The sequence below is a fragment of the Lepeophtheirus salmonis genome, chromosome 4 (assembly GCF_016086655.4).
Source record: "Lepeophtheirus salmonis chromosome 4, UVic_Lsal_1.4, whole genome shotgun sequence".
Taxonomy (NCBI): Eukaryota; Metazoa; Arthropoda; class Copepoda; order Siphonostomatoida; family Caligidae; genus Lepeophtheirus; species Lepeophtheirus salmonis.
In genome coordinates, this window is record NC_052134.2 from 49,096,148 (window position 1) to 49,115,902 (window position 19,755).

The 19,755-nt window shown below is 32.5% G+C and overlaps 1 protein-coding gene across 1 annotated transcript in view; it reads left to right on the plus strand.

The window, feature by feature from the left end:
• LOC121116628 (cell adhesion molecule Dscam1) overlaps positions 1-19,755 on the plus strand; it is a 209,078-nt gene that overhangs the window by 106,146 nt on the left and 83,177 nt on the right. Inside the window, exons 9-12 of the mRNA XM_040710890.2 lie at positions 1,687-2,085; positions 3,783-3,941; positions 6,042-6,141; positions 6,787-6,980. Coding sequence (XP_040566824.2) covers positions 1,687-2,085; positions 3,783-3,941; positions 6,042-6,141; positions 6,787-6,980 — 852 coding nt within the window. The remainder of the gene's footprint in view (positions 1-1,686; positions 2,086-3,782; positions 3,942-6,041; positions 6,142-6,786; positions 6,981-19,755) is intronic.

Sequence of the window (19,755 nt, forward strand, 5' to 3'; positions counted from 1 at the left end):
CATACTTTATTCTATTATATAACGGAATATTTAAAAAAAAAAAAAGGAAAAATATCCTCATTGACATCAACAGGGATCAATTTTACCTTCAGTCCATGCCGACAAGTGGGATGGGACTAGTTGGGACCGGACTGGACCGCCGTAGTTAATCCTACATAAGGACAGGCACAACAATAATCATAACTATGTAACAGATTTGTAGTTACGACGTCATTTTACCACTTTATTTCGATTTAAATACCGGCAGTCTATATTTTTTACATCTCAGAAGGGTAAGAGGAGTACTTTAATGCGCTCCCACCTTTATATATAAGTATTTTTTCGTGTTTCATTTTCTAAATAGAGAGGAATTATTAATAAGAACACTAATATTATACAGGTTATATAAACATATTCTTTTCTTTTTTAATTACGCTTACTGGGATTTCGACACTTTTTACATCTCTAGCTATAACTAATTTTCTACTGCAAATTGGTATACCAAATTTGATTTCGGAAATTGATGCAAATTCGATATATTTTTGTAAAGACTTTGGCGTGTTTAACATTGAAAAACCCCATTTTTGGGCTCAAAATTAGTATCACATTTCATCAAGGTTGAATTATTTCATATTTTTTAACTATAACAATAATTTTTTTAAATGTTATTTGAAATATTATTTATTTAATTTTTTTTTTTTTTTTTTTTGCATCATAGTCAATGGCTATATTAAAAACTTAGTGGGTCAAGGATATCTATGAAATAAAATATTGATCCTGAGCAGAATGTGACATAACTCATTTCCTTTATTTGGGGCTTAATAATTATTATTTGAATAGTTTTTGAATGTTAATAATCGATAGTCAAATAAAGGAAATTTGAACAGATTTGCATTTGGATCCAGACAGCACTCATATTTTTATAGGTATCTTTGACTTTTTGAAATTTTCAGCTGAAATTGTAGTAATTTTGCTACATGAAAGGTTTTTTAATATTGAGAAAATTTCAAAATCTTTTCAAAAAAGGGTCCAATTCCGAGCAACTTTGATAGTCTCATTTTGTCATCCATTCGCAGCAGAAAATTAATTGGGGCAGAGAAAATCAATATTATTATAAATTGAATAGTTAAGTATCAGGGGCGTGCCCAGAATTATTATTATATATTTGTGTATATATATTTATTTTATTTTTTTAAGGTTGGTTCAAGGATTTTTTTTTCAAATATTAAATTTTATAGCAAATTCTTTCCTAAAATCCAGAACTTCTCACAAAAAAGAAAATTTTTGGGGAAAAATTCTATAATTCAGGGTTATTCTGAAAAAAATTCAAAAATCTATAACTTTTTACAAACAATATGACATTTTTTTTAGAAAAAAATGACAAAAATCAATACCTAGCCTCAAATAAATTAAATTTTTTGGAATAATATTTCAAAAATCTTACGGCTATTTCCAAAATTTTAAATATTTTGGAGAAACAAAAAATTCAAAAATTCACAGCTGTTTACGAAAAATTCACTTTTTTTTTCTTCCAAAATCCATAGCTATTTAGAGAAAATAAATTTTTTTTTTCTAAAAAAATTTTAATTTTGAGGGGGGAGGGAGCTACAGCCCTCCAGTCCACCACCTGCGGACACCCCTGTGTATTTACATCGAATCAATACGTGTATAATCAATTTCGACCTTTTTCCATTCCTGCCTCAATAGATTCAAAAGCAAACATCATCTCGACTTTCGATCATCAAGTCCTTCAGCCTGGCTCTTCCCTCTCGATCTCATGCAAAGCAACCGGCTCACCACTACCCTCCATATCCTGGTTTGTAGATGGTCGTCCCATTTACGGTGGGGTCTTCAACAAAACGCTAGGAAAAGACGTCTTTCTTTCCACTCTGGATATTTCCTCCATATCCGCAAGTGAAGGAGGACATTACTCATGTGTTGCAGAGAATGAACTGGGCTTTATGACCCATGGTCAAAGAGTAGACGTCTATGGTCCACCTTTTATCAAACCCATGGATCCTTTATCCGTTCTAGCGGCATCTGATGTTCTTATTCATTGTCCTTATACTGGATATCCCATTCTTCAAGTAAAATGGACAAAAAATGGTGAGTATGCATCTTGATATTTTGACCAACATTTTGTGTAAGGCACAACAACTTATGACTTAGGGAATATATTTTGGGGACATTCACAAATCACGTGGCCACCTTGGAGGGAAGTGAGAGGAATATTTTGTGGGTGATCATTAATTTGATCCGGTCCAGTCCAGTATTAGAACAGGTCCTATTTGACCTTAACATCTTTTCTTTGAACTGTCGGAACTTAATATCGGTCCTCAGAACTTTCAATTCTTAGGAACAATCCTTGACTGTAGGGTTTTGGTATTTTTCTTCAAATTTCAATGGTGTATTAAGTCAAATAAGATATTTAATATATTTATCAAGAGCCTTTCCCATATTTTGCAGAAAATATTCCTGTTTGCATTCAATTGCAATATAATATGATCATATTATATTTTACTTAGTTACATAACGTAATAATGAAAAAGAGGGCAAACAGCCTCGATGACGTCATGAGGTATCAATTTGAACTTCTTTAAGGACCAACAAGTGGGACTAGACTGTACGAGACCAAGACGACACTCAAAGTAAGGCCTAGAACAACGAATTTCTTTGTTGGGTAAGGGAGGTAGATTTAAAAGCACTTAGACCTGAATAATATAGTAAGATGCTATAAAATGACGTCAAAGGGGACAGGGGAATACAATTTGAAAAAATATAAAATTGATTTTTTTAAATATACTAAATTTGTGTCGTCTATAATTGTTTGTTGAGCAAAGAACCACGAGGTATATGAATGACAAAGGTAACAATGGGTAATTTTTGATTAACAAAAGAAAATTACTAACATTTGTTAATATTACTTTTTTACAAAAAAGCAATTAAATTTATGCAAATTAAATAATTGAATTTTATATCTAAAGCAAATAATATTATATACAGCATCTATAAATAGATAAGCAACAAAGTAATGCTATTGGAGCAAAAACTTGCAAAAATTTATAAGGTAACTATCCAAAAAAAATATACAAATGAATGAACCAAATTCAACTGTTACGAAAAAGCTCATTATCTTCATTATTTCAGATCAAAATGAGTAATACATATTTTAAATTGTAGAGAATAGTTGTAAATTAACTTTTTGGTGCACGGAAAGAAAATTAACATTGGAGGGAAAAATTGACCGTCAATTTGAAAAAAACAATCAATCCGGTTTTAGACATACAATATATAAACATTCGTTAATTAGTTTTGTAATATAGGATCCAACCATGGATTTATTTTTATGATGAATTGGAAATATCCTTACATGAACTTTTGAGAGCTATTTGCATATTTTAACATTATATTTTTCTTCAATAGTCTTTTAATTTACACGTTTGATTTCCCTTGTTACAAAAAAAAACAAAAAAAAACGAGACATCTTTCCACGCCTTAAATCCCTCATAAAAAAATACTAAGCTAGAACATTAATTAAACAAACCCTCACAACTTTTGATAAACATTTAATTTATTGCGGAAATTTAGTAAATCTCCATATCTTGTAACAAAGAACATTCGATGCATACTACCCGCGTTTATTTGGATTCACGTGGATCCTTTTGAAACTAATTGATTAGTGTTAAAACATAGTCCAGGCTCATATTTTTAATAAATATTTCATTTTCATAATGTAGCTTTATTTAACGTTCTTGTGCCACATATGTATATAAAATTTGTTTTTTTTAATATTAATTTCACAGGAGAGATCCTTCCCGTAAATGAACGACAGCGAGTCTTTGAGTCCAACGCGTCCCTTCAAATCCAAAATATTCAATTGGCGGATAAAGGAGAATATACTTGCACTATATCCAACGAAAGAAGCGTTTCTGCACGGGAAAACTTTGAACTCTCTGTTGCTAGTAAGATTTATATTAATACCATAGATAAATAAATATTTTGAGCAAAGGTATCAGCTGATAAAAGTTATATAGCATGACGTAACATATAAGTGTTTTTCTTACATAGATAAGATGTAATTCCGACCAGAGAAGAGATATTCCACTCTGATTGACTTTGATGATGTAATATAAAGTTAAGAAATGACCTTTTTTACTTCAGCTGACGTTGAACTTATAATACACTTTTACATACAAAGATTGGGTAATAATCAGTAACAGGGGCGTTCGCATGATTATATCCAAAATTGAAATCCATAGCATTTTAGGTAAAAAAGTTTAAATTTCGTATTTTATAAAGAAATTCACAAATGCTACAAATTTTTTTTTTTTTTTCCAAAAAAATTCAAAAATCCACAGGTATTGAGAAAAAAAAATTTAAAAATTATAAAAACTCATACATCATAGTTATTCCTCTTCTACATAATTTCCCCGAATAAGTTTATTTTTACTAAAATAAGTAGCTTATTTTTGCGTATTTTCATCTTGACCAACCAAAAAAGTCTAGTAAGAAGTAAAAATCCCTTAATTTGGGAGGAGGGGCTGCAACCCCTCCAACACATTCCTTAACCCTCTGTAGGTGAACAACATTTTTATAATAGGGTTACTGAACTAGCTAAATAAGAAGCCCCAAAAAACAAACATATTTACTTACACGATAAATAGTTTACTTCTATTTTTAGATATCATATCAATGTTGCAATCTTAAATATAAGTTAAAATGCTTAAAAATACTTGTATAATAATAAGACATTCAGAAAAATAAATCCCTATTTTAAAATAATCTTAACTGCATGAGTTTGGGACTTTAACAAAATATAATTCTTTATTCTTATAGTAAATTTTTTAAACTAAATTTAATTAAAAACTAGAAGAGTCCAAGAAATCAAAAAGTAACGACGTTTAAAGCAAAAAATTTATGATATTCATTCAGTCTCAATTTTTAAAAAAATACTTAATATACGAATAAATTCTAAACAAGACTTTCTCAAGATGAAAAAAAAAAAAAATTGCATACAATCAGATCTAACTTTTCTGAAGCATACTGAAATGTATTTACAATCAAATGTAGATTTAAAGAATATGAAGCATTTTTATAAGTCTTGGCCTTTAAAATATATCAGTTCACTAACTTAATAAAAACTTTATACCAAATATAAATTCGTATCTCAAGTAGAGATAGAACGCGACTTGGATCCAAAGTACCGTGCATGGTATAATTAAACTTGTATTAAACGAAAATATGTGAGACCCTCCGGGTACTCGAGCACTTATGAGTCTTAAAAATGATTTGAATGATTTTTAGGATCTTCAAAATCTTATAGTATTGTTTTGTAAACATAAGATGGGTCTAGGATCTAGATTTGATGTACTCTGGTATATTATAAGTAAAATTGTATGATACGGTATTCAAACAGACTTATGTTACTTGAACTTTTACGGATCTTAAAAAAAATATGAGGATTTTTCTGACATGAAAAAGATGATACTATTGCATCATACTTAATCCTAGTTCTTTAGAGAAAAAAAAAGATAAAGTATATTTATCTTAATTAGTGGTTTGAGTTACATCTACATCAACAGCTTCACCTGCAATAATACCTACTAATTATCTTCTAATTACAATAAGATGGGGTTTTTATTGTTTCTAGTAACTAGTATGTAACTTTAATCAAAATCAAATGCTTATTAAGGCCCCAAATTCATTATAAAATGCTAATAAAGTTTGAGACATACATCCGTCTAATTTTTGTTTAGGATTTGGATTAAAAGTTCAGGTTCACGAAATTTACTCGAATGGTTATGTCTAAAATTCTGAACCGACCTAGATTTGTCTTATCTTTAATCTGAAGATATTTCTGTATCTTTTTTTTCCCCTACAGTTTTCTGTAGCTGATGTTCCTTTTATTCTGCTACTGCCTTGACTATGCTGAACTGCCTATAAAAACCCTTTGTTATCTCAATGTATTTATTTATTTATGATTACTAGACTCAGAGGAAATAATTCCTTGTCACCCACACGCATAATCAACTTTTTTCTATCTTTCTACTATTATTTTACAGTACCTCCAAAAATTGAGCCCTTTCACTTCAAGGATGATTTGCAAGTTGGAGGAAGGATTCGAGTGTCATGCACTGCCTCTTTAGGGGATCTACCCATTAAGTGAGTCATTTAGTTTTTATTATTTATTTGTAAAAATACAGCTGATTGAAAGGGGGAGAGAATAAATTGATCATTTTAATATTTGCAATAATGTTTTTTCGGCAACTTTGAGTCTGTTTATCTGTTTTAGAGTTGTGCTTCAGTTATTTTTTCGAACCGAGTAGATGATACTGTTTATGGAGCTGGAAAATCTGTAGCTATAAACAAAAAATATTTTTTTGAAAAGAAGAAAAAATCAAAATTCTACAGCTGTTCACAAAAAAAAAAAATTTTTTAGGAAAAAATTTCAAAAATCAATAATTATAAACAAAAATTTCAAAAAGATTCAAATGAACCACTACAATGTACAAATATTAATCATGTACTCTACCTTTAAGTCACCTGACTTATAGCTTTTCCATAGGGACTCCGGGTTTTTGCAGAGTTTAATAGCAGAGTTTTTTCACATTCATTGTTCCTGGTACAAATAGTCAGAACCTATCTCTAATATGTATATAGTATAGCCATATTAATATATATATTTTAAAATTGTGCAAGAGAGCAAAAAAATTAAATTTTTCCCTAGGGAAATTTATTACCAAATATAGTTTTTTGTTTTTACTCATTTGTATATATGTATATTTTTTGTTCCTTTCTTTGTTGTAGATTTGAATGGCTTTTCAATAGTCATCGTCTCCTTGAGGGCGAACACTCAAATGGCATTTCCATCACGACAGTGGATGCCTTTTCCTCTTCGCTTGTCATACCCAAATTAAGTACAGGGCACTCTGGTAACTTTACATGCGTTGCCTCCAATTCAGCTGCGTCTGATACGTTTTCCTCATCTTTAACTGTAAACGGTAAGTCCTTTTTGAGATTTTGTGCACGTACGTTGGAAAAAAGAAAACTTTTCATTTTCCCCCACTTATTTTTCTTGAGTGTGAAACATCATCAGACTAATGACTTTGTTGTATTTGTACAGTCCTTCCATCATTTACACCTAAATATGTAGTGTTGGAGTCAAACATTTCGAACTCGGTATAGTTTAAGGTAATTTCCCACTTTTGGTGAATGGAGTTGCACTGATTCTATTTGAGTAGACATTTTAGCATTACATTTCATACATTTGACGCATCTTAGGCACGGATAATCTATATTTCTATAGGTTAAAAATATATGACAATTAGAGATTACTCTCATTTTTTAATTACAACATGAACAGTATTTTTTATCGGGAGAAATTATTCTCTTGAACTCAATGTTCAATAGCTTCGATACTCGGTCGTTCCTAGAAAATAAAATATACACTTTGTATATGGACAGCTAAAACAATTCTTAGGGCCCGGCCCGTATTTTGTTCAAATGTCATCTTGAACAAAAACACATTATATATATTACCTTCAAGTGTGAGTAATATTATTGCAATATAGGTAGGAGGATTAAGGGGGGGGGGAATAAATAGCTTGCTTGGAGCCTCTTAAATTATAGTTGAACACCCTCTGCCCTCGGATTAGTCCGGGTTATGTGGGATTACTAAAATCCACCACCCCATTCCTCCAATACATCCAAGGAATCCATCTATTACCAAAAAAACAGTTCCAAACCCTTGGATTGTTCGGGGCACTTAGGGGTAACACTCGATCCTTAAAAACACCACCAATTCATCCAATATATCTAAGGAGCCCCTCTTCCTCGGCTGTATGTGATTCTTAGGCGGTGGTTTTTAACTATCCCACAATACCCCAGGGAACACGACCAACCCGAGGGTTTTGAACTACTTTTTGTCCTTGGGTGTATTTATCGTGGTTTTTAATAATCCTGCACTACACCCAGGACACTGGCCAATGAGGATGGAGAGTATTCACCCATATTTTGAGGGAGCCTAAGCTTTTTAACCCCCCTACTCCTACTATATTGCAATAATACAACGTCGGGAACCTATGAGACGCATGCCACTGCTGCTGTGCGGATGCATATTACTGGCTCGCACAAATTAGAACCTATTCCTTTAGTTTGTGTATGCATTTAGCCATTATCATACCCCCCACCCCCAGTCATATTACTCACACTTGAAGGTAATTTATAATGTGTTATTATTCAACATAAAGTTAGAAAAAAATACGGCCAATTTTCCTGACTGGCAGTTTTCCTCCAAACAGTTTTCCGCGGACGCAAATGGAGTAATTGTAATACAATAATGTTTACTGACAATTTATTGTTATAACTTCAATTGACCAATTAAAGTAGCGTATAAAGAAATATGTATATAGTCAAATCCGAATAAAGGGAATTGGATATTTGACAGATGACAAATGTTATCAAACCGATTTTTATAAAAAAAAACCCACAATTTTTGAAACTCTCTATTTCGAGACAACCCATGTTTAATTACTTCCGCATGTTTTACTTCTGTTCGATTGTTAGTCACCAGGATTATGGCCAAAGTTACAAATTGGTTTTTGATCAAACTTGGGAAGAGGATTATTTATGGTCACAGGCCATTAAATTTTAAGAGGTTTAGTTAACACAAAACTTACAAAATATACAAACACTATAACTCTGGAAAAAAGTAAAAAAAGATACATAACTCTATTTGATTTTAAGCGTGGGTTCTGCACTCTAATGAGTGCCCATTCTTGTTAGATCCTGTATTGGATAGATCATCGAATATGTCCACCTTATTTTTCCGCTAACCTGTTTGTCGAGGGGCACTTATAATCCGTATATATATCCGTATTTATTCGAAATGAATTTGAAATAGATTTTAAACAGAAACACCACCAACACGATCCCCATATATTTGATTGAAAGATGCATTGCTTTCATATATTTATTTAATTCAAATATATATTTTATTTTTATTTTTTAAAGAAATAAAGTTATTATTTTCCCATACTATGAAATTTGCAATAATTTTATATATTTATATCCTCACTTATTTTTTAATAAAAGTCACAGAGAAATTGCAGTTGTCAACTCTCAACTTCATTCCCAATATGCATTCTAATCACACAGCCGTTTCTACAGGACTTTTTCAATCTAAGTACTGTTTTTTTTTAAATTTTCAGGATATTTTCTGGGTGGTCTATTGAAATCTGAGCATTAACTAATTCAATAATTAATAAAGGTTGAGCGATTGAAATTAATTCATATTCTGATATACTATAGAATAAACTATAAGTTACAAAAAAAACATAACTGAGTTCTTTAGCTTATATTCAAGTCGAAGAAAATAATACTTGAACGTGATTGATGTCCACTGTAAGCTTCCACAAGCATTTGAGGGGCTTGAGAAGCGGGTTTCTTCAATTGGTAACAGAAAATCAATGATGTCCGCATATCGTAGTCATTTAACGAGCGAAAAAGTGCGTTGTTGAATGAAACTATACAAAGAATGTATTAAATAGTGTTCACACATGTCGAAATAAGCATTTAGATTTTTGTACCGGCTTATAATATTTAAATGGTGGCCCCTAGAAACCAATAGCCGAGAGTTTCATTTGTGAGGCACATACCTAGTATATTTATTTTATTATGCAATATTAAATCTGTTTACACCAAAGGTAGGCAATAATACTTACTTCAAAAGGAGATGTTTACACACCCCCACAACCTTTTAAATAATGAACAAAAAAGAAGAAAGAGCACACGCAAATTTTTCCTTTTCTAATACCTATGCCTAATTTTTCCTTTACAGAGATGACTGACTTGAGGAAGTTAATCCCATTTTTGTGGGTGATGTTAGACTTGTTGACCACGTTGCTTTACAAATAATAATCCAAAGGGCTAAGGTCGGGAGATGACGGGAGCCAGACGTCCGAGGCCCAGTTCTTTGCCACCTTTTGAGCTTCGAGGAAACTGGCAATTATTTTTTAATTTTGTTCTTGTGAATTCCTTTTTCAAGCTATCTTAACGAAACCTGGAAAGAAGATAGTAAAATAACAATACTCTATTCGTTAATTTTAATCTAACTGAAGACAAGATTGCCAGATGTTATCAATTTGCGTTAAAGTCAGTTAAGTTCATTTCTTGCCATATTAAATGAAAAATCACTCAGTACTAAGTTTTTACGATTTATTGCAAATGATCGGCTTGTAGATTGGGCAGTGTATTTCACAACGATTCAAACCCCAGGTCCACCCAAAAATGTATTTTCTTCATTACATCCTATTTAAGTTTTTAGTTTTGGGTCAGATCTTGTTACAGAATTCCAGAAGCTACGGACTCTGAAAAAAACATACTTGCATGCTATCTATACTAATAAAGCAAATCTTGATATTAAAAATATAGGATTTAGTGATAGGTTAATTAATTAAAATCGTCAAACTGAGAATCCCATGTTTTTTTTAGAATTGGAATCGGGGAAAATAAGATAATAAAGCGGTTTACCACATCAATCGTGCGCGTACACGTCTAAATGTATACAATATATATTAAATGATACTTTTGTTCGAGCAAACTATAAATATATGTATATATATAGTTAGACGTGTAATCTGTACACGCATGATAGATGCAGTAATTCCCCTTAACTTCCAATCAAAGTGATTAAAAAATATTTATTGAAACATTTCCCTCAAGATACAAGATAAGACCATAAAAGTTTATGACTTTAGTCTTATAATGTTATAAAATACCCTAATAAAATCATTTATGATAATAAAAAAATGCCCAAAAACAGAAAAGAAACAAATTGAACAGAAACTGAACGTAAACACAAGCGTTCGAAGCACGTGCATTAGGGGCGGCCACTGTTATTTAGAGCAATATCTTTTGTAAATGAAATGCATGTCATATCAGTGATATTTGGGACTGCATCAAACTTTTATAAGCGTGTATACTCAATGTACCAGTTGACCTATTAGACTCGCTAGTAGTTTTGTAATATGGGTCAATCTACAACTGCGCCAGTGAGCTTATTATTACTTGTGATGCTCAAATTATGTAAATAATATTTATTTGCATTTTTTGTTTTTATTGACATTTGTAGGTAGAAAATGTGTATTAGTGTCATCGTTCCATAGTAACAGCCGTCTAACACACTCTGTAAATTTTTCACTTCTAGAAAAGAGAGCTGTATCTCTTATGTTGCCCGCCCTGTATATCCTATCCATTTTGATGCCAAAGCTATTGAAGTATTTAAAATCCATTTGCCTCTCTTTCCCCCACACCTCCCCAGAATAAAGTCAAACTTCCAAGGCCGAAAAGAGAGTAACACTCAGCTTGAGGAGAGATTGCCTCTTGTATTGAGCATATAATTATTCAGTGAATAAAAGACTATAATTTGATAAATATATTTAAAACCTAAATAAACAATTTTTTGCATAATAAATTTTCATTTTTGGCCATTTTCTCCATTCCTATTTGCATTTTCCGCTGATTTTTTCTGTATTTTTATTTGTATATTAAGCTCCATTTTTGGACATAACTTCTCATTACGCTCTAACAAGTGATTGTTTTTTGATTACTAAAAAAATGACAAGTTGTTAAATAATCCAATGACCCTTATTAGTGCATCCGAGAAATTTTTAGGGGAGTCACATCACCATCCATATAAACTTAAAATATATTATTCCTTCGTAAATTATTTTTTCTCGGACCCTGGAAATTAAAGAAATGTATCGGAAACTGTGAAATCTATTCTCTATATACATGGTATTCGTACAAAGCAAATGCATTTATTAATATCTATTTTTGTGCCTTATACGTTTCCAATAAAAGTATTTGTCTTACTCATAAATCTAGGGATAAACTTACTTGCATAGTATCAAAGTATGTTGCATCGAAAAGCACTTAAAATAATAATTCTTACTTGAATCCAACATATGCTGCATCGAATATAAGCAAAACTGCCTACATGTAATATATAAATAAATATTTGACCTGCTGCTGATTTTGTTCGTTTGCTCACTAGAAAAGGCCTATAACTTTAACAGTGAGATACATTGACAGTGAGACCGCAGAGTACCCTCCCCGCCTTTAAATATGGGGAGTGGGAGGCAAAAGTATTTCATCCCCTCTTGATTTTCTAAGTTCCCCCACTTATGGATAATTTCTAAGGGATTAAGATCCTGACACTAGCTAGACACTCCATGACCTCAATGTCTTTCTTATTGAACCACTTCTGTTGCTGTAAGTTTCGGGTTATTACTGTGCTGGAAGATACAATACATGGCCCATTTTCAGATACTTTTCTAAGTGAAGGAATTTAAGTATCCAATTTGTTCGAGGGTACATAGCCTTGTTCATCTACCCTTCAATGCATTGAAGTTGTTCGTTCACCTTAGCAAAGAAACACCTTCAAAATATAATGTGTACAACCCCTTGTAACATGGTGGATATGGTGTTCTTGGTGTTAAACTCTACATTCTTCTTCTCCTAAACAGGGCGAGTTGAGTGAATGCCAAAAAAGCTGGATTTTGGTCCTATCTCTCCTTTGAATTTATAACTTTCAAGTGATTATCTTTTCCTGAATTTTTATAAAATATCTCCCACTGTCAAAATAAGCCCACCATTAAAATTATATACTTTTTTATCTTTATCAGTGGGCAAACATACAAAATCAGCAAAGGATCGAATACTTTTTTCCTTCATTGTATAGAATTTTTGTTTTTGTATCATTTGCACTGACTCTGTTTCGTATAAAAGCAAGAATGTCATAAAAGATCTCTTGACCCTTGACCTTGGTGTAAATTATTTGTGTTTATTTCTTTTTTTCAATAGCTTAATGTAGCTAATCGAATAAAACCTCATGACAGTTAAGCTACTTTCCTCCAAAACATTATTCAAGTGGTCAGGATTACCATGTTGATTTTAAGGTTATTTCATTTAACATGTCGGCAGTTAATACTTTTTTCAATTTATAATGATCAGGATCAAATTAAGTCAAATCTAATTAAGCGTCATGACAACGAAGCAATGTATCCAGGGAACGGCTTTGGTGGGCAGAACACTGATGTAGATCTAAGTGTCGAACTTCCAGCCCTCTTGAAGATGAAAGGCGTCATAACATGAGCCTCGCTATTAAAAACGCGAAGGGCCATAAATTGATGTGGGGTCTTGGCTTAGGGGCGTTACAAAGACTTTTTGCCAATCATCTATTGTTCCTCCAGTTATGCTTCTAGGTTTGACATAATTTTTTCTTATCTAAGAAGAACCAAACAAAATCTTTCAATAGAGGCTTCTGTTTTAGCTTGATGGTGACCATTTGGCCCTATTTATGAGGGTTAGAATCTATCCTTTGCGACGTGCATATCTGTGGTAATGTAAGTATTCAATGATGACAGGAGGGGCAGGAACATCGATGCTGTCAGCTATCGCATTCATTGATTGACTGGGATTTTTTTGAAAATTAGGGATTTCTTTTCACCTAACAGTTTTATGGACTGCCCTTGTAGAAGTTAATGGACTTTCTAATATAAAAGTAATTTTAATTGATACTTTCTATTTATTAAGAAAAATTTCCGCTGTTTTGAGGGATTGTATCATCAAACTGACAATTTGTTTATGTTCGTAGTGGCGATTAAAAATACCAGTTCCAATACCATTTACTATCATGCAGTTTTGAATGTGCCACAATGGTACAACATCATTACCTATGTAATTTGTTTATCAAATCCTTAACAAATTCGATTGCAAGATTCGATATTTCAAGTCTGGATTGCAGACATTTTTTCATTCACCGAATAATTCTACAGAGTTTTGTACTTGTTGTTAGCTTACAACATTTTGCTAAATAATAATTGATTACTAGAGCATAGACTATAACAACTTATACATGTATACATTAGACTGTCTCGGTTTTTGGTTAATACTTTTTTCCTCTGCTCGAAAAAACTTTGTCGATTGAGAACGATAAAAAAAAGACTTTGGCAAAATTTGTGGCCTTTCAGACCATTTTAGGGATGGTTCATGTCATTTAAATTTGGAAGAAATGGTATATTTAGGCCTCTTGTACTGTCCCAAATATGATGGTGCATTGATTTAATATTTGTACGATTGTTGAACAAAAAAGGAGGAAGATTATCGTGTTCTATGTTTCATAAAACAAGGAAACCTGTGCAAATTATAGATAGTTAAAAAACCCTACTCAAATTGTCAATTCGAAAAAGCTGCACCTGCTTTCTAGGACATACTGTATCAGGCTTGCGAACGGAACATTTTTTTAACGCTATAAATGCAATTGTAGCGTTCCTTCCAAAACAAAATTCATATATTTTTTTGTTACTTTTTTAATATGATTTAAAGGGCTGATAAGGCACAGACACCCGCTTGGAAGACCTATTTTGCAGCAGTGGCGCAGGGGGGGGGCTGAGGCGCTTCGACGCTTATATGGAGGCCGACACAGGCTCTTCTTTCGACATAGTCCCAGGTACCATAGTCGAAAGAATTCATGTCGGGCAAAAAGGAAGGCCACAACTCATGTTTCCAGAAGTCGGATTAATTCTCCTCGAGTCATTGCAAAGATTCTCAGCATCATTGAAGAGACTGGGAACTGGCAGAACCTCATTGGCCATGTAGGTGAGGTAGTGGCCGTTGTTATTGATTCTCTACTAGTCCATGTTCCAGTTTTTCTTGCCTTGTTGCTGTGCTGAGCGTGAATCAAATCGGCTATATTTTGCCTCCCTGACCCCCTGTAGGGATTGAAACTTTGTGGAAGGATTACATCATTTTTCCAACAGAAAACAATCTCGTTTTATAATAGTGATATCCATATTATGTTTCGGTTTAAAGAAAAAAAAAATTACCGATAAATCTCCTTTATTTATGTATTAAGGCGAAATATCCTTGAGGCAAAATGGCTCTAAGGCAAAATAGTTTATGCAAAATTGCCTAACACATGTGCTAGTAATTAATTTATTACTTAGACGTTCTTTTTTTAACGATAACAGATTCGGACGATAAAAACCATACTCAGATTTACTCCCACTTTCTAGGACATACTGATAGAACTCTGCTCTAATGTGAGTTTTTTTATTGTCACCAGCAGAAAAGGAAATTAACCTAAAAAAGGAACAGTCTATTAGACAAAAAGAGCATTACTATATCCAGGCTCTAAGGCATAAAAGAAAAAAGAAGCACACAAACTTTGCATAAAACATTGAGGCATTCTCTCTCTATCTCTTGATATTTTACACAATAAGATAGCAAGTTTTAATAATAGCAATATTGCAGGTACATAGGTATATTCAAAGAGTTGATATTGTGAGGTATATTTTAAGTAAATATTTAATATGTAAAATACAAACTTCGATCTTTTTTTTTTCTTTTCTTAAATTTTTTTCTTTTATACTCAAGATTTGACATATTGTATGATCGTGATGCAGGAAGGAAGGAAATATTATTATGTCTATGTTTTGTTGTTTCTAAATGACAAAAAAGGTATTTTTTATTTTGTGTTCGAACCCTCTGTTTTCAGCAAATATCTAGGGGAGGAGGGGCGGAACCTTTTTCTCAAGATCTTTAGACCGAAACCCATCACGAAATAGCAGATGGGTTGAAAGGCCTATACTGTTGTTTTTTTTGTTCAAAATTGGCTTTTTTTAAATTTCCTTTATGGAGTGGATTCCCCATGACACTTTTCAAGCCAATGCTTAGCTTAAAGTATATTTTTGTCATCAAAAAGTAGTGCATAATTACAATACGAAAATGTTTTCCATTGTTTCGGAAATAACAAAGTCAGAACCAACTTAAGAACAGATTGTCATTAAATTTTGCGAGCAGTTTTTTTTAAATTGATTCTTACTGAAAATGAGCTGAATTAGCGCCATCTTTGTGTGAAGAATGGGAATTTTCAGCCTGTGTGTTAAGTTGCAAGAACATCCAACACATCTTATTCGACTAAGAGTTTTCTCGAAATTTTTCTGCCCTCTATTAGGAAATTATCAACTCCCCTGGTTGTCCAAGATTGCCTTTTATGATACTCAATGAGGATCAAATAAACAAAGCGATAGATCACGCAAAATAAAATTATAATATCGTCAAAAATACTAATATACAAAAATAGATCTTGTTTATATCTAATAAGGAGGACAGTACCTTGATCATGCAACTCCTTCGAAATAACCTATCGCTCAGAACGGATGCTGCTGCTGGAAAGGAGATTATTCTGGTGCTGCTGGAGGGTTGAACAAGAGAGTAGAAATTGAAGATATCCAAGTTAAACAATTAAAATCTTTGCAGTGAAAGAAATATACATTTCTTAGACGGAAAGTCAGATTTCTGACACACCGGTGACCCCCTTCTTCTGAGGTCATTCTGTATGATTTATAAAAGGTTCTTCTGATCTCTAGTGTACCGAACTAATTCGATATTTAAAAGGAGTTTGTTCCATTAATTGAGCCTGAAAAAAATCGGTCCACATAAATATCAACGTTTGACTTGAAATCGATGGCTAAGGTTCACAACTATAAATAGAACGGGTCTTGGATCTGAGTCCAATGTACCCAAGTACAGTGTAAGTAAGCTTTTTAAGTGTGTTTTTTTTTCAGTTTCTTTTCGGAGGAGAGATTGCGAAATACAACAAAAATAACGACCTGACCAATGTTATTTTAATAATAGTTCTAATTATAATTTATAAATATGTTGATTGGTAACAATAGGTTATTCATTGTTTAGCCATTTAATCTATATCCTATTTTATTTACGTCCAAGCTTTGGGTAAAATAATCATAAAATTCGAGACAAGAATCCGCCTAATTTTGGTTTCGGATCAGAATCCGAAAGTTCGAATTTTAAGTCCGACCTGAATTCAAAAAAAATGTGGATCCTTCCTATCTTTACTCGCGACTCGACTGGGACTCAAAAGTTAGTTTATAATTGACTCAAGAAAAAACCTTAAATCTAACAACTTGAAATATACAGGAACAACCGTTATTAATTACTCATCTCTATTAAGCAATTTTTGATAGATTAAGAGTCATTTTTTTTTTACAATTTTCCTATGAGCAATGCGGTAAACACATAATTAGAATGTCTCCATGTATGGAAGACATTATGAATCATCTTCCTTTGAGGGCCCAGTCGGCTCCCCAATGGCCTTCAGTTTTAATTCTGCACGAAGGAGCTCTGCTATCCCAATCCTCTTTTCGCACAGTGTGCTCATAGTGGCGACCAGGGAAATGTTTTTCTTAGCAATCCACAGCCAATTATGCGTTCTACAACATTACTTATAAGAAAATTGTAAAAAAATGACTCTTGACCTCTCAAAATGTGCATAACTGAAATAAAACGGTTGGCCTGATACTCAAAAGAATTTGGAGAACTCGAGCTGGAATCAATGATATGATTCAAGGTCGGAGACTTCTGAGCAAAGATTTGAGACTTGTCTTGGACTGCGGATTAATAATACTTTTTGATTTATCTGACGACCTTAGATGAATCTGGGTTGAATCAGGTTAAACCAGCATTCTGAAAACGAGCATATGTTGAAAAAAAAAACAATTTATGGTTAAAATATGCAAGTATGAGTTTTGTCATCATGCGGAGATTTCCATCTGCCTCTCCTCCTTGTCATCATCAAATACTTCCTTTTCATTCTAAAGAAGAAGTCAATTATAAAGTTTAATGATCTTCTTTTCTTTTTCTTTTTTTAAAAAAAAAAAAAAAATACTAGAAAAAAACTTAAAAAACCTATATTTTTTTATAGGATAACTTTCCCCTCTTTTTTACTTTTGAAAACTAAAAAATGATGATGAAATAACTTGATAATTTTTATGTATTAGATGATGTGGTTTCTCTACAGCCATCCAAACATTCATCTATGTAAAAAAGTAAAAAATAATCATCATATTAGAGTATATAAACTTCGCTTCCCTTGAGTGAGTACTCCTTTTGGTTTTACATACATCCATTCTCTTAAATACCTAATAGACCATCATCAAACAAAAGTTGAAGAAATCAAAGCTGAGCTCCATGGGTCTTTAAATAACCATTTCACTCTAAATGTTGTACATATATATACGTTTGAGAGGGGTTCTTTCCTCGGAGGCTACCAAAAGAAATGTCTTGGATATTATCACAATGAAACACTTTATTTTATTTAACCAATATCATGCTAAAAATATGCAGTTTAAGAGGCTGGATTCACTGGATTGCTTGCACTACAAATATATGTTCCCAAACAAAGTACACTAATGACGTCCGCATTTCCAAACACCTTTGGAATGTTACTAAGATGTTTAAGACCGGGCTCCAACTTTTTGGTGCAATATTTTTCGAGCTAAGGTAAGATGTTTACGTCATTTCATATACTCTTCAATAGAAAATTGAAGACAAAAGAAAGGAGGGGCCATTTTAGTCCGTGCCAGTCCCACCAGCGTCATAAATATACTCTCCCTGAGCAACCAGACGGTCTAAAGGGTCATACAACGGATTTCTCTCTTGGAATGTCATAATCTCAAGATGTATAAAGGATAGTCTTGCGTTATTACTTATTTAAGAATGAAGACTGGGGTCCCTTCTAACTCAGTCTTGGTCCAATCCAGTTTAGTCCTGCATATGAGTCCTAAAAAAATCGATCCTTGATGACGTTACTCGACTTTATTTATTCTTTGATTTATCAAAGTACTGACAGTCTTAAGAACCATTCCCAAAGACTCATGTAACCAGCCTAAGACTGGGTTGAACTGGTCTGAATAAATAAGGACCTACACAACATCAATCAATATTTATTATTTTGCCTGTGAATAACAGGATTAACTGTGAGGGTTTTTTCATCTCTGAAGAAAAGGACCCTGTTTCCATGATGTTTAAGACCATTCAGGATGCGACTTTAGTATTGGAGAAAAGTGGTTTTTTTATTATTTATTTTTTACTTGACTAAGTTAAGGTTGTTTCTGAAGCCTTAGACACTTACCACGAGCAATATTTAAGGATTTTGATATTGTGACATGACAATGGTTTTTGTCTTGTACAGCTCAGAGATTTTCATTCTTGGATTTGCTCCAAGGGCCTCTCAGGCAGCTTCTGGAGTTAGTTTGGTAATTCAGCCACGTGAAGGTTCGTCTTCAATGTTATTTCTAGGTTTTAATTGTTTTTTGACCCTACAGACTGTCTGGTTGTTGTCTGAGAGCATATTCATGGTACTTGTCTGCCTAGCGCAGAGTAGAAGGGCAATATCCTATCTTTTATCTTCTATTTTCCACTTTACAGTAGTTAATCTGACGTAAACAATATACCTCACTTCTAAAACTATCGCACCAAAAAGTTCAAAACTAAAGTTTACTAAAAATGCCTACGTAATCTCTTACATGTTCATTTTAATCAACATTGAACATGCAGTAAATAACCAAGTCTTATAACAATGAAAACTATTATTAAATAATAGTATTAATGAAAATTATGAACTATTGGATGTCAAAAAGCCTTACTGTCTATCAAAATTTTATCCCTGTAATGCTTAGTTTTAATATATATCTGACACTAATATCTATTAAAAATATGTTTCTGCATCGTTATACATTTTTTTTTTTTTTTTTCATATTGTAGAAACTAAGTTAACTATTATAATGGAAAAAAATACTTTAAACATAAAAAATAAATTACAGTAATTTCCCAGTATTTACTGACGGAATCCCGCTCAACAACAATGTCCTGGTAAAAGAAAACTTTAGCATACCTTCTAAAAATACAGTT